At 35.7% G+C, this 16,579-nt stretch overlaps 1 protein-coding gene across 4 annotated transcripts in view; it reads right to left on the bottom strand.

The window, feature by feature from the left end:
- The window catches only part of LOC137389918 (GATOR2 complex protein WDR59-like), a 62,697-nt gene extending 47,056 nt beyond the window's left edge, over positions 1-15,641 (bottom strand). For 2 of the 4 annotated variants that reach the window (XM_068076098.1, XM_068076099.1), the window contains exons 1-2: positions 15,116-15,641; positions 14,082-14,514 (exon numbers count right to left, since the gene is read on the bottom strand). In XM_068076098.1, the coding sequence (XP_067932199.1) occupies positions 14,082-14,514; positions 15,116-15,601 (919 nt within the window). In that variant the 5' untranslated portion in view covers positions 15,602-15,641. Of the gene's footprint in view, positions 1-9,607; positions 9,738-14,081; positions 14,515-15,115 lie in introns of those variants that run through there. The other 2 variants (XM_068076100.1, XM_068076101.1) reach the window with 2 other exon arrangements.
- Between the last annotated feature and the right edge of the window lie 938 nt (positions 15,642-16,579).

Here is a 16,579-nt window from a genome sequence, read left to right as displayed (position 1 = left end):
CAGTGGTTGGATCAATGATATAAAACCCTAAAAGGATAGGCGACGGCTATCATATGGGCGGGGTTTAATGATCGAAATATGTTGGGATTGTGCTAGCCTGGGTTTTGGGGCTAATGCAATTCCCGCGGGGTGGTCGCATTGTCTTGTTAGGTTTTTGGGTCTAGACTTTTATCACCAATGTGCGTCAATCGCTGGATAGTACCTGATTTCTGGGTAGTAGTACAAAACAACACAACCTGTAATCAGCAAACACGTAATTCTCTCTTTCCCTCTTCAATTTCAGCAATATACTAAGATCAATGGAAAATAAAACATTTCAACTTATTTATTTTTACCAATTTTCAGATTGGTAGGGGTCTTAGTATATGCTTAAATTTAAATATAATTTACCCGGAATCACCCGAACAACGGCCTTTTTTTCCCTAGTTTTTAATTAATATTTTTCCACCTGCAAATGGCAAAGTCTTTTGTCGTTGTCCCATTGTTCGACCCGGCCAATAAGATGGGACAGCGGCAAAGCTGTGCAGTGTAGTTTTCATACTCAAAATCTAAATGTAAAACCAAATTTGGGTCATTTCACAATGGCGACTATTAATATCACTAGAAATTCCCCTGTCATACAGCCCACGGCCTGATAATGGAATAAGTGATATTGGAAAAAAGAAATGGCAGTGCTGGTTGTTGAAAAAGAAGTTGTCAAAAAGTATGTTTTACAACAATAAATCACACCTAATCACACAAAAAATCATACCTAATCTACTACTATCTCAAACCTATGTTTTACAACAATAAAATAAACATTAATTAAAGCTGTAGGCCTAACCTACTGTAATGAATGTAATTTAACAACAACAATAAGGAAATATGTTTATTATAACTCTGAAATGCAAAATTAGAAGTAAAATGGCAAGCTACTGTGTACTATACACAGTTTGAAAGTTGGTTGTGTTGAATGTAGGATGGTTTTGATAGCGATCTTTAACAGAAAGCAAGTATGAGCGTTCAAGCATCTGGAAGTTTTCTGCAAATTGGAGAAAAATAAAAAAATGTTCTCGTCATAAAGGGACATTGTAGTTCGGCCCTAGCTTGTGAAAAAGTTGTAAAGAATTTCGGCTAGCGTTTTAAATAATTTAATGAAACCTTCGGTAATTGGACAAAAAACATAGGTTGATAAACTGTGTACCACAATTTCGTACCTGTAAATCGGTCTGCGCCTCAAATGGTCTACGTTTATTACAGAAACCTTCGGATAAATTCGATTACAAGTAAACGATGCTATAGACTGGTGAAATGAGCACATTTTTCTCGTGAAATGCCCACTGCTAAATAGTTCTACTATCTGTCGCACGGATTTATTGGCGTATCGTAGGCCGGTCTTAACTATTATTAAACCAAGCTTTCCAAGCGTTTTGTGGCGATTTTTGGCCGAATTAATTTGTCTATTTATGTATAATCCGATCAAATGGGTAAGTTTTAAGATACTGTCGACGCTTTTCAAAGACTTGGTAATATATTTAAATAGGTTTGTATGTGTTTTGTATCGTTATTATACTTAAACGACTCTACAAACAAATGGTTAAATTTGTTGATGCAAGGGTTTGCGACATTGTTGATGAATAATTTTCATAAGTTGTGTGCACATGCATTTATCATAAAAACTCTCAAACTTCGCTCCGCTCGTTTGGTCATGGGATGAATGCTTGTTAATGGCAGCTGACTGATCATAATTGTGACAATATTTGGCAATTATATTTATTTGACAACAAAATGAAACCAGCAGATCTGTAAAATAACCAAAAATGTTTATGAAGATAAAACCATTGAAGAAATTTGGCCTTCCATGATTCATCCATATCCACAGACAGCCAAACACGCCCTTCGAACTCTGCTCTCATTTGTGTCTACATACTTATGCGAGTCCGCTTTCTCCTCCATGGTTGATCTCAAATCAAAACAAAACCGACTGGGACTGGAAGACGACATGTGATGCACTTTGTCAACCATTTCCACAAAGATTAAGAATTTGGTGAAAAATAAGAAGTACAATCCATCCCACTAACAAACTGACTACTGAACATTAACCGTCAAAGCAATTTAGTGTAGCATTGCTTTATATAAGTAAATAAATAAAAAACATGTCAAATCTATTGACTCTTATATTATTCTAATTTATAATGTACGCCAGTTTAAAATGCATTGTTATAAACACCATATATTATGATGTTTATAAAGGGGTCCATGACTTTTAGATAAGAAGCTCAGGGGGTCCATGGCTCCGAGGTAGTTGGGAACCACTGGTGTAGTCCCATTATAGCCTTTGCGATGAGATTGACAGTATATTGCTATACACATAGCCAAAATAAAGGACACCACAAACCTGCGGTACAGCAAAGGCACTACAGCGATCAGAGCCTCAATGTAGGGAGATTACTGTATTGAAGATATGAGAAATTCAGGGAAAAATGTTGGAATGGGCTAATAGCATGTGTAAGGCAGAACTTATCTTTTATGTGTGTGGTAAAACCAAATTTTCAACAATGCAGCATGATTGGTTGAGTAAGGATGGGTCCAGCTTCTTAGTGTAAGGGATGGGTATGCATATGGGATTTAGATTCCATTGCATACGCTTCATATTTGTGAAAGAGTTATAGTAGTTATGTTAACACTGGGCTAAATGATGGTACCCGTTATCTGAGTAGTAGAGTCTCGTTGGCAGTGAGCAACCTAAAGCCATTTGATACATCATTAGAAATGATAGCGTGAGGTCTTTGCATATAGTTAAGGTTTGTAGGCTAGGATAACCAACTGCTTGTCATATAACACGTATATATTCAGTGAATACTAAAAATGCTTTTATTGGATTTGCCAACGGACGATAATCTAATCGATGGAGTAATTACTGTTTCAATACGACATCCTTGAAACGAGTATGTGGAAGAGAAAACCACACCGTTTTGATAGATGCTTAATGAAAAACTTTTACATGGGTGGCTGAAGAATCATACAGACATGAAACCTGAAAATAAGTCTATTGCTATCACATGACCCTTATCGTTTGCAATAACTTCCACTCTCCAATCATTGAGAGAATATGTATACCACCGAGATACTTCAAGCGTAACAAAATTCATTGGCAAAATTCATGCCAAGATTAAACTAATCGCATATTGCGTAATGTAATATTCGTATGCACAGGCCTAAGATGAGCCGTTTTCTGAAGAGGTTTGACTTCGAACCATGTCTCTACAAATCGTGTAGCATAAAACGTCATTACATGCATTGGAATTACGGTAAAACAAAAATAAAACGGTGCGGGTCAATTATTAACGCAATGTTACCGGTACATTACGCTTGTAAGCCTAGAATTGTTAAGGTTAACTTTTGACAGAAACATTGTGGACCTACCAATTGAAAGATTGAGTAGAGATAATGGACAAACAAAATTGATGGAGAATATAGCCATTTATTGCCAAACGACTATGTCAAGAGTATCGCTTCCCATGGGATAGCATAGTTATTATTTTAGACACCACTGTTGAAATGAACAGACAGATTTTTGTTTGTTTGTTGCGGTGCAGAAACCTTTATCAAACAGCGGCTGCAATTTTATACTGTAAATCAATGAAGAATCAGATTACTAGGCTAATAATTGTGATTCAGGTATTGTAATCAAGAAAAACTGTCTATTACCAACAGTTTTACTCAAGAAGAACAAAAAGCTAAATTACCCAACAGGGAGTTGCTTGGCTAGACAAAATATAAACAGTTGCAACATTTGGAAAAATGACATTAGCCTACTTTAAAAATACACAAATTACCATAGCTTGAGAAGCTGTCAGCCTAATGACAAAAATAACACTAGCCAATGGTCAAAAACTAGGGGTGTGGTACATTATCTCAAATTGTATTCAGTCAATGACCTATCAAACAGCAACAAATAATTCACAAATCAACCAAGCTAGCAACTTCAAAAGGTTGAACTACAATTAGCTGATAAATTTTACTGTTCATACAATGTGTTACCCAGACACTATGCAGTTTCAAATATTTGATAATCGCAACTATTATTATGTGTAGCTCAAAAAGTGAAGTTGTCTGCACCACCAAAAATATTTTCTCTAGCCAGAGATTTTTCAATTGCTCAAGTGCATGATAAGGATTATGCCATAAGACATTTCAAAGGTGAGCGGCAGTGAGTACTCTAAAAATAAATACATTAACATTTCTCTCAATCAACTTTTTGATATAGAAAAATAATTAGACAACTGTTGCCATACCAGAAACATTTTCATATGACCATATACTTAATTAAAATAACCAAAACTGAAAACCACACTCCAATGAATCATTTTTGAAGTAGAAATCAACATGTCAATTATTTGTTATATTTTCAAATCTCAAAGAATATCAGTACATGGAAATGCTTTAATAGATTTAACCTAATATACCAACCCAAGGAGCATTTTAAAAATCAGTAAACCAGCTCATCTTGAACCCGCCCACCTGCATTCTAGTAGTTATTGCTAAGCCAAACTATAGCAAAGGGATTACTAAGCAGAAACTAGCTATCTGGCGAGGCGCCAATTAAGCACTTCAACCAGACCAGTTTATCTTTTGGCCAATAGCCAAGTCTGAGAAAAGGTCATTAACCTACTAGCGAGTCATACGCGCTGGAGTGCTAACTGCGGCTATTACACTATACAGAATAGATCTGGTTATCTTCAACAATACATGGAAACCTTAGGAAGATTTATTCAGGTAACACTAATACTTATCATCAAACGATATGGTGAGAACTATCGACAATAGTTGGACAATTGCCAATCGGTGCTCGTAGCTTTCTAGCGTAAGCCTTCACAAAGGATATTATGACATCCCAAAGGTGGCGCTGAATTAAATATTCATTCACTAGACTGGAATGCAATAAAGTAATGTTTGAAGTTATGTTACTTGATGAGAAACCTATCATAGGTTGCATAGCGGCCATTCTTGTAGTTAAGATTGTGAATCAGCCTGCATAGGAAGTAGCAAATTGAAATACCATGTATCACAGTGACACAACAGGAAACTGTTGCGTATAGCCACTGTGAACTGTTTTAGCCCAGACCTATCTAGAAGGTTACTTAACTCTCAGTTTCAGAACTAGGCCATGAGTATGAACACACAAGCCATGTCTAAATCATACATCAGATGTAAAAGTGGGACATCACTCCAAAGGTATAGCCATACATAACTACTAATTTAACACTCACTTTTGCCGTCACCTCTGTGATACAGCTACAGCACAAATACTGCAAACTTGACTCTTGTGAGGAATGGTAACAGTTAATTACAGTTGTTCAATGGGCCACCTATCATGGGTGCACAAATAACAGATTCCATGCAACCTACTATATCCATCGTTTTTGTTGACGTCATCAAGCCGTTTGCACATCCACTCGTTCATGAAAAAGCCGCCATATTTGTAGAAAACGATCGTTATTCTTTTATTTAATAGCATTTGTTGGTGTGGTTTTGATACTATAATACAAAAAAAATTGCATACAAAAGCATCATTTTCAAAATTCGTTGCGAAAGCTTTGTGTTTTAATGATAAAAGTTGTCTATAAAGATGGCAGACAACGATAAAATGACGTCACAAAAAATGAAGGATTGGTAAAATGGCAAGTGGGGCATGATGTGCTAATGGTAAGAGTTGTCTACACAATTAGTACTAAAGCTATTCATTCTAACGATTGGTTCGCACTCAAACGCAATACGTCGGCACCAATGCCACAATACATCAGTAATAAATTGTGGTAACATTGCTCAGACTACCACAAACCATTGACATTCACATCAGTGAATAGTTGGTGAGAGCATTTTCATTACACAGTGGGGTCACTGAAACGATGAACTGGTTCCACAGCAACTATCGTGTACGGAAATATAGATTAGGCCAATCACCATCGCCAATGTGATTGCGCAGGCTGTCATTGATGCTTGTCCAAATATCGCGAAAATTCGACAGCTGCAATGTTTCACGACATGTCTGCATTGCCTCAGCAGACATATTCACATTGCATCGGCGATGTCATCAGTTTATGCCCCACATAGTCGACGAATAATTGACACCACAAAACCGAAAGATATTTCCATTTATTTTGAGATTCATAAAAACAGCTTTATTGTAAAAGCCCATCCTACCTTCAACAATAAGATGAAAACTATTACAATTTACTACTAAACAATTTCTCCGCTGTTTGAACATAACTGGATCGTAGCCATTTGAAAAACTTTTATGTTTAAAAAAAATGCCGTAACAGCATATATGGAGTCCTAAAAAAGCAACTGACTCTATAAAATTTTTAAACACTGACTTTGTAAAAGGATATAACATTTGTTCAAACTGATTTTTAATTCTAGAAGTCATTTTACGCAAAACTAAAGTATCGACAGTATGGACACAGGAATCAAGGATTTATCTTTTATTCATAACAGACGGGTAAAAATCCTATTTTATATGCTAGAAAAGTTATGTACATGTCAGCTTCTAAAAATATTGTGCTTGTGCAAAAAAAATATTGTGCAAAAAAATAGGTTTTTTGGTTGTTTCAAGAATAATACTTGCTAGTATTCCAAGCTTATTATCGATCTCGTGCAAACCTGGGCAGTCGATTTTTCTTTGACTAAATACTGTTGGAGTGGTGTGTTGAATATCAACTTGCACAAAATTTCAATTGATTTTATCAGAAAGTATCAGTATTTTTCTATCATTGTTTTTGATATTTGAGGTAATCGGACTGCCAAGATGTTTCAAGATTAAAATTGACAAAACTTGACCATGGTTAAAGACATTCAGATCAAGACAAAGTGTGATTATAATGCCTATAGTTGCAAAAGCCTGGTTCCCATATCGATTGCGAGACTCCGGCAGTAACTTGCGCAGCAAAACACTTGCGACGCTAGGCTCGGCGGCATCTGTTCACATATAAGCTGAACCGCTAAACATAATCGCGTAATCAAATAAAATTTCCGATCGCCATTCCATTTTTTTAATGGTGACTTTTACCTGTACAGTGCATTTCGGGAAGGTTTTGCCTGTGGCCTTTCGCAAAATTTGAACAGCCGTACACTCTTCCGTTACCGCCGGCAACTACCGGCGGTAAACAGCGCGTAGGTTCCCATTTCACCGCTAATAGCCTGCGGTGATTTCGCCGTATATGGAAACCAGGCTGAAGAGATCGCCAAAACAGAGATGCATAATGCTGCAACTTGAGCGTAATAGCTGATATTAACTATAGCAACGATAACAACTAGTGATGTCACTGCGTACATATTTTGTTTATGAGCGCTTCAGCAGCGATCAAGTTTTGTCGATTCTAATCTTAAAATATCCTGGCAGTCAGATTACCTCAAACATCAAAAACAATCGCAAATGATAGGAAGATACTGATACTTTATGACAAAATCTGTTAAAATTTTGAACAAATTGGTCTTTAACGGGATTCATATGTTCTACCTTCTGATATATATTGGCCTATAAAACTGTTTCTTCACCCTGGTTTACTCAAGTAGGTTATATTGCCTACTCGAGCTCAGCTCTCCTGCCAGAGACTAGGGAGATTGAGCATTCGCATTATATATATGGACACTTAATACAGATTTGTACTGTCTATCTGTGTGTAATGGTTAAAATCAAAAGTTGTCAAATTCATGAGATTTTTTTAAGAATGCCACCAACTTTGCCCGATAATAGAATTAGATTATGGCTTCGAAGTGTAAAATTCTCATGTTACGCCTGACTTGAATGAGATGAATTTTTTTTGGTAGACCGGAGGTAAAGACCATCTTATATATAAAGTTAATCCTCTAGAAGTAGAAATATTCATTGTTAGACGAGTATAAAGTAAAAAATTTGGAATTCTCTGTCAAATTTTTTTTTAATGGGTACAAACTGGCTTTTTCCACCTATAGCAGCTGTAATAAAGCAGCTATTTTCTAACAAAAAGCATATGTGCCAGAGTGTGTTGACATGACAACTGTTTCAATTTAGTCCTACCATCCACAAGGTTTTTCTTGTATCATTAAGAATAGCAAATTATAAGAAAGGATGCAAAAATTGAGAGGCCTATTTGCTAAAAAAAGCAAGACGAGAATGACAATAACATGGCAGAACATGATAAGAAAGTGGAATATCCTATAGATGTATAGACCTCTACTTACAAAGCCTCTATACAAAAGCTTCAAGTTACAAAATGTCTCTTTGAAAAATGTTACACCCTATCACGGAAGATATTTCGAAATATGAAATAACCAAAAAAAATTGACCGATAAGCCTTTCAACTGTCTAAAGAAATCTCTGGCTCAAAGGTGTAACCCCATGATATATCAATTAGTTAAAGATGGTCAGCAAAGGTTAGCTAGATATTGAGGGAATTTCTGGCCCTGGAGCTAAAGGTAAATGATGAGGACATCGAAGATACAATATAGGAACACAGCGAGAATCTTACGACGGAAGAGCCAAAGGAGTAGGAACGAATGTGCCACATGAGGAATGTAGCCAAGGCGGAAAGCATCATAGATGACAAGTTTTTACATTAAAGGAAATCGTAGGAGCATTTCATGAAACGTATGAATACGCAGAGAAAAACCACAAAATAGAGTGTTCACAATTCAGGCTTTGGATCACTGTGATGATGTCGGTTTTGAACACTTTTGAATGAAAACTAAAAAGTTACTAAAAGCTGACAAAAGCAAAGATCATCGGATCCACGCTAATAAAAAACAAGACACCAAAATGACTTAAGCAAGTGAACTAAAAATATCAAAGATGATGACGATGCAGACCATTTTTATTCTTTAAATTATTCTTTATAATGAAAATTTTTGTTTGTTACAATTAGTTTATTTTTGCTTACATCTATGAATTAAGGATGACCCAATTTAACTCAATCATCTATATTCTTGTTACAGGTTTTGAGACATTTTATAACGCGATACGAAACATATGTCTCAATTTTACAGAACTTGGGACTGATTACTGTGCTTATTGCGTAAAAGCGACCTCTACTTAGAAGTTTCAGACAACGAAACAACTTCCAGAACGCGTTAATTCCATATGAGGGGTATCACCATAAATATATTAAGAGCAAGATAGCTTGATGTATACCAGAAGGTGCACACTGAGATGCAAAGGTTAGGCACACATGGTTTCCCATTGTTTGTAAGATGAGTGTTGTCGATTCCGTTTCAATTCAGAAAACTATAGCATCCAAGGATCGGCATATGATAAGAACAATGTGTTACTGATATCAATAATGTCATGGCATACAGATCATGCCATTGCTAGAACAACTACGAGCCATGGCATAAACAGATGTTCAAGTCCAACCCAGTCTATTCTTCTATTGGTTTTTCTAAATGATAAATGAAACCTTTAATGAGCAAGAAATATCACTTATTATGTTGGCCAACTTATGACATCTCAACAAGTTATTTCTGGTCATCTGTATGCACAGCCTTTTCCGTCTGTCACTATAAAACTTTTGTGCTTTTTTGCTAAACAAAAGCCAACAACTGGAACTGAACCACAAAGAACTGGCAGAGACCAAATGACATAACTTACCAGACATAGATCAGCAGTAGATGAGCCGATGTATGTATAAAGTAATAATGCCTATTGGCAACAACAGATCATGTATCCAGCCAACTATGGCAGACTTCCTGTCATGTAGTACTAAAACACTACACACACGAGCTTGACTACTAAATGCAACTGGCGTATTCCGAGTGTCTACTGCTGGCAACCAGCCAAATTCCACTGTCAACAACCTTTGTAGAGGCAATATGTTCTTATCCAATCAGAAGGCACCTATTAGAGTACAAACGCGCCTTCGCATATGAATGAAAGCAATTATTGACTAAAGAAAAAAAAACGCATTCGACTGTGGAGAGGAGGAAGTTGTACTGCCAGCAATTTTGGTCAACAAATCCTACAAGTTCAACATTGATTGATATCTAAGCAGCCAACATTTTGCAAACAAAACTACTAAGACAAACTATGGTTTCATAGCTAAAATGTGCAATGAGGTTTTACCACACCTAACATCAACAAAGTTTTTTCCATCGAAAACAGATTGAATTAACAGACAACACATGCTGAAAACTCAGTTTGAAATAAATGTTTCCTCACGAACTGGTAATACACAACGCATTTTTATTTAGATGCTTTTAAAACTTTAGGTTGAAACCATTTAGGTAACAATAACATTATGCAATATTATTTGTTTTTTGTTTGTTATATTACTCTATTGCCAATAAAGTAAAATATATATATACAAGTGAACATGCTTTACTACTCAAAGAGTCGCAGTTTTGATCATGCTCACACGTTCTTTCTTAGCTGTTAGATTTTTGTCAACAAAAACTGGTAAATGGTATTGGACATCATAGCTTGAATTTTTTATACTTCTAAACCTTTGAAAACGGCGTGTAAAGTTAGGTAAGAAACACAACACCTAAAAAGTGTGAAAACTATAACAATAGCTGAGCATGTGATGCCCATACGACAAGCATCATAATTGAACCAACTTTTTTGCAATCAGTATAAGCCAGACACTTGATGTGGTCATCAATGTGCTTAAAGGTTGACATGCAACAAAATTCACATTACAGTTATTTGGTATCAAAAGATTCATCACGTCTTACTCTTACTCTGCTGTGTTGTAGGTGCAAAATATGTGGGAATGTGATTACAAGCTCCTAAAAACTAAAAAACGAACAGTTAATCGCAGCCATCACAAAACCGCCGTAGATTAGAATCTCTTTCCAAAACGGCTCAAATGGGATGTAGTTGTACAATATGGCTTCTGTTTACACTTTCATTCAACCTCGTTCGTCGAAATATTTTCACAAATATACTTCACGCATTCAATAAAACCATGTAAATCGTTCTTACGTGTCTATTTTATCGTCATTGTAATGCTGTCACTTTTAGCCCTGATATCTTATAACTTACCGTAAAAATATGTTTACTTTTTTAACCGTAGCTGGAAGGAGTACATATCATTGTCTGATAATCATGACGAGCCTGCTGGTCACCTGTGATAATCGAAAATCGCTGCAGAAATTATTTGCGAAGTATTGGGTCACATGATCAGATTACGACTATACGATTAGACCAAGTCAAAACAAAATTGTAAAGTAGCGAGCATCTATATTTGATACGGGGTCTTCGGTAAAACCCGAAGTGTTTGTCATAAACTAGTGCTACGACAAGTTTTATATTGAGCCTTTTATTGGCCTTCCAATTCACGTGAGAACATCATGTGACAAAACAATAACCAAATGTAATGAAGATGTCAGAGAAATAAACCGATTCCAATCTACGGCGGCTTTTCGTTTTTGAGCTTTTAGGAACTTGTAATCACATCTCCACATATTTTGCACCTACCACACAGCAGAGTAAGACATGGTGAATATTTTGATACCAAATAACTGCAATGTGAATTTTGTTGCAAATCAACCTTTAACATAACAATGTAAATGGCGAGATAATTTAATTTTTTTCATCCCTACTTAATAAAGTACAGTCAAGGATAGTCAACCTTTCATACAATCCCAGTGACTACTATTGACAATGAGAAAAGTGAAATGGAAAGCATGGAAAATCGTAAAAAAAAAAAAACAGTTAATTTGTCATCTGTTATAAAAAAAAAGCCTGTAATCTATGAATTTGGTTTTGTATCACTACTGAGCGAGACGTTAATGCATTTACAGGCCACGGAGAACATAGTTTATTAAAAAGATGTAGTTGGTTTGCTACAAAGTTGTCTTTTCATGATTGTGAAGACAAATCTAGCCGAGAAAGAGATGATAACTCCTTAACTGGCTGGTCAGGCTTAAGAAGCTCCTGCACCGTTAAATGTGATTCTTAGCTTAGTATCCTGAGATTTATAGCATACAAATGAAGGGGAACTAATGACAATCCAAATGCGAAGCTTTATTTTTGAAACATTGGCTTCTGTTTAAATAATGAGCTTCATAACATATAGTTATACCATTATACTTGTACAAGAAGATTCAAGCTTTGCTCAATGAGCATGTACCAAGTTACCATCTAAAAACCTACACAAAGTTCAGTTTATTATAATTCATCACCAAAACACTTTTGCATATCTTACACTAGTTCAGCCAAACTGAAAGATCCTAGCACGCATTTCGGAACGTATATGTTGAGTAAATATATGTTGAGTAAAGACTAGAAAATATCAGCTTGTCGCAGCTCTGCATAGAAGTAGGCTACTAATTTTATTGCATAATTTTCATTAAGAAAACGACGCGCAACATAGTTAAACAGTAGTTGTTTTCCATCCAAATAAAAGTTTTTTATTATTCAAATAGTGTTATTTACTATTGGTAGATTGAGAAATGTAAAAATATGCAAAACAAAACCATAAATAAATGTATGAACAGAAATTCTGTAAACGCCTTTTATCGATCAGTTTAGAGCACAATGGTGTTTTAATAGCCGTGGTAACAAAAAGCGTTTTATAACCTAAGAAATAGTGACAGCAAAGATAAAAATGCTACAAGCAGGCAATGCTGAAAAGCCTGATTATCTTTAAAGCCGAAGGGCTTTTGGCATTTGTGGTTTCTAAAAAATTAGCTTTGAAAATCTCAAATGGAGAAGAAGGTTACAAACAGCATACAATAAACATTCCGTTAACAGAATAACACTCTATAGCCACAGCAACACACTTCTACTGAGGTATTGGCATATTTGGTGTTTACTGGTAACTTTTTGTCGAGCTTTATATCAAGGTTCTGTCTCTAATTCAATATTTCTATGATTACTCATCCCCAAGTTAATCCATGAGCAGATGACATCTATGACTAGTATTTCCCACACTAAGTTATTAGGTTCCAATATCAAGTTACTAGTGGGAACAGATTTTATACCAAAAGAATGACAATGGTAACTACCATTCCAAGTCAGTACTACCATTAGAAATGGAAATATTTTGGACATCCATATAAGGTACTATTAGAGGCTCTGTTTGTGATGTAAAGGACTTTGGCAGGGGGTAAATTTTATATACAAACGATTTAACCGCATCAATGGTGGGATTTCTAGTTTTGCAAATATTGAACCGCAAGACATTACATGTATTACAACACCAACTTTATCATCAAAAACATAGCCCACAATCTTTATAAATTACTTAATACCTGTAAGTTAAGGTAACCAAATGTTCAGCGTATAACAAACTCAATTGGTTTTTTCTAAATGTTTATTTTAATCCGCTGCCGGTCATTCTCTAATCAACAAAAGTAATAACCTTGTCAATTGCATATCGTCAAAAGACGTGTGAAGAATAACTCAGTCTATGCGCAAACTTAAACGATTACTTATGGTGTGTCAACATACAATGATAAATTATATTTTATCACACCATCTCTGCTGGAGCGAGATAAAATAGATATCAATGTAGGATTAGGTATTCCCAGTCTAGGGAACACATGCTAATCTTAATGATAAAAAGAGCCATATGCATCAGTATAAAGCCACATTTAGCAGTTAGGAAACTGACTGCCTTTCACAAGATTCAAACTTGCAGTTTCTGGCTTCGGCTTAATAAAAGACTTGGGGCACCTTGCAGCAGTTGGAATAATTATGCAGTTAGCTATTACACCTGACAATTTATCATGGTCCATCTGGCTGTCAGGGTGGTGACAGTAGTAGTAGAAAAAGTTGCGAGCTCTTAGTTGAAACAGTATAGCGGCAGCATAATGATAGTAGCAATCATGTATTACTAGTAGCCACATCGCAATTAATTAGTCAGATATTGCAATAGTGTAATATTTACTATAATAAGAGCTGTGTTTGTCCGTCTGTCAGAAGCCACGATTAGAGGATGGGGGAAAATTCATGGTACAGAAATTGAACTCAGATATTTAGCTTCATGTACTGACACGTTAAGATCTGCGGCACGCAGTCACCTTACCAAATTTTGTAATAATTATACACAAAGTTATTACACATGATAATCTCTCTCAGCACACGGGTCTGCAAACGTACTAGCGATGATAAAATTTACCTCCTAAAACTTTTCTCCATTGAAACTCTGTGACAACATCTTTTTGTCCATAGAATGTTAGCTGAGGCTCGGGAGACTTGAAATCTGTTATGTTCCAAAGTGTGAGACAGTTTTCACCTTTGTTCCTTAGCTGTGACACATCAATAGTTACTAAACTGTTCTCAAAAGGCGCAAACCTTGCCTTCCACATGGGAGAGTGGGTTCGTGACTTTAAATCGCCAATGTTATGATGAGGAGGAGCTGATTTGTAATCCCAAAATTTCACAGTTTCATCTTCACTCGCCGTTGCCAAAACATTTCCATTGTGAGTACTCCAATCTAGTCCATGAATTTTTTTAAAGTGGCCAGAAATATATATGGGTCTGTCCTTTTTCCGAATGTCCCAAATTCTGATGTCGCGATCTTGGCTTGTCGCAAATATAGATTCTTCTACCTATAGAACAGGTAGCTGCTTAGTACAGCAAGACAATGCGTTCGTAGCTTAGTAGTAAGTAATACGTAGTAAGCCTAATAATAACACAGCACCGAAACATCCGTTTAGAAGGAGAATATTATTACGTATAGGCCTAAGTAAAAGGTGAACTCTTGAACAGAAACATGAGATGAAGCTCACCAACATAGGCCTATATATATATACATATATATATATACATACATATACATACATATATATACATATATATATATACATATACATACATATATATATATATTCAAACTGTAACTTAAATGGATGGCTCGGAAAAGTACACATTGTTCTGTGATTATATTTATTAAGCCAAATTATAAACAACTGATGATCTTAAAATTAGAAAATGTAAAATGAAAAAAATGAGAAACTTATTATGATTCACGCATTACTAGTGTAATATATTTTTGATCTAACACATTATTTCAAAATTGTATTGAAATAATGCACAACTTAGATGATTTTGATGGCATCTAGGCTTTGCCTTGCTTTTAACATGGCACATGGTTTTGTGGTAAATAAGCAATGTGACATTTATTCTGTTAAACGAAGTAGATGAGCATACCTTATTCCATTTTACTTGAGAAGCACTGCACATTTGTGATGTGTCAAACATCTCTGGTGGAGAATTGTTCATTCTTGTATCCCACAGTAAAGTATGCCCATTTGCACTACACGTTAAAAGTAAGTTGCTGTTAAATGGAGACCAATCCAAGTCATTGATGGCTCGAGTGTGAGAAGAAAAGGTTGACAAATTCACAAGTTTACCATCGGAAAATGAATGTAGCTCCACATGGGTGTTTCGGGTGACAACAAATGTTTCTTTATTGCATGTGTGGGGATTCCATTGAGCAGCAGTTACTTCCCATTTAATATTTTTACGTGTTTGTTTATGAGGACGGTTAGGAATTGAGAGGCTAACTACTTTAAAAGCATTCTTCGATGCAAGCAGTACAATTTCTCCGGTAGAATCTAAACTCATGGCGACCGAAGAACTATTTAGTTTATATTCTCCAATAACAGAGCATTCTAAAATCTTCTTGCCCGCCATTTTCTATGTTTTTACCTTAAAAAATAGCATAAATATGTAACAAGTATCACGCAACGGCACACATGTAACAAAATATATGGCAAATCTGTCGAGCGATGCAGAGGATTCAGCTGAACTCCGGCTTAGCCTTCAGGTTTCTAGGCATGTGAGTGTAAAAATATAATTTTTTTTTGCGAGAGGTTAAGCGAATTCCCGCATTAATTTGCTATCATGCTTCTAAGTTTTACGGTTAGGCTTAAGAGGTAGGAAACGTTCGTCCTGATTGACCTACAAATCGCATGACGTGTTTGGCGATAGTCTTCAATTTTATAATAGAGCTTCGGAGACGTCCTTTTCCTCGTAAACTGAATGGTTTTAATAAGTATTTTATCTGGTTTGTCAAGGAACTGATTCGGCTAATAAAAACATTGAAAACTTTAGCGACTTAATACATTGTATAGGCGATGGCAGCAGGTGAGATAATAAGTTTTTATAATAGTATATTGCATATTAAAATAGCTTTCAGGTGTGAACGTCTGTCGTTTCAGGATAGTGTGTTTTGCTTTGCTGCCCTGTTATTTCGTGCTTGAAGCTCTGGTAAGCCTAAGAAAACTATAAATTTTGTATCAATTTTAATTGAAGTATTTTTCCATCATTTCATGGATGCCTGTGCGCTGTAGACTTTATAAAAATGAACTATATCAATTATGTGAAATAATCTCGCTTTAAAGCTTAGATTTGTGTGTATATTAAATTGTAAGTAGGCTATTGAAAGCGGTTTTTGGTGTGATACCGAGTTGCCTGTTTGTTGCTTAATTTACATGGATAAGTTATTGTATTCACACTTTATCCAACTAAATCTTTCAGTGGTCAGTTCTAACTTCTAACAATGGTCAGTTTCAGTGAAATCAATAGGCCTAATGTTAACTTTACTAACAGTGTCTTTTATCTATACTTACTGAACTATAGAAACTTTGATGGGTTGAGCAGATGCCAAAT

The sequence above is a fragment of the Watersipora subatra genome, chromosome 3 (genome assembly GCF_963576615.1).
Source record: "Watersipora subatra chromosome 3, tzWatSuba1.1, whole genome shotgun sequence".
Classification (NCBI taxonomy): Eukaryota; Metazoa; Bryozoa; class Gymnolaemata; order Cheilostomatida; family Watersiporidae; genus Watersipora; species Watersipora subatra.
This window is presented reverse-complemented; position numbering and strand designations above follow the sequence as displayed.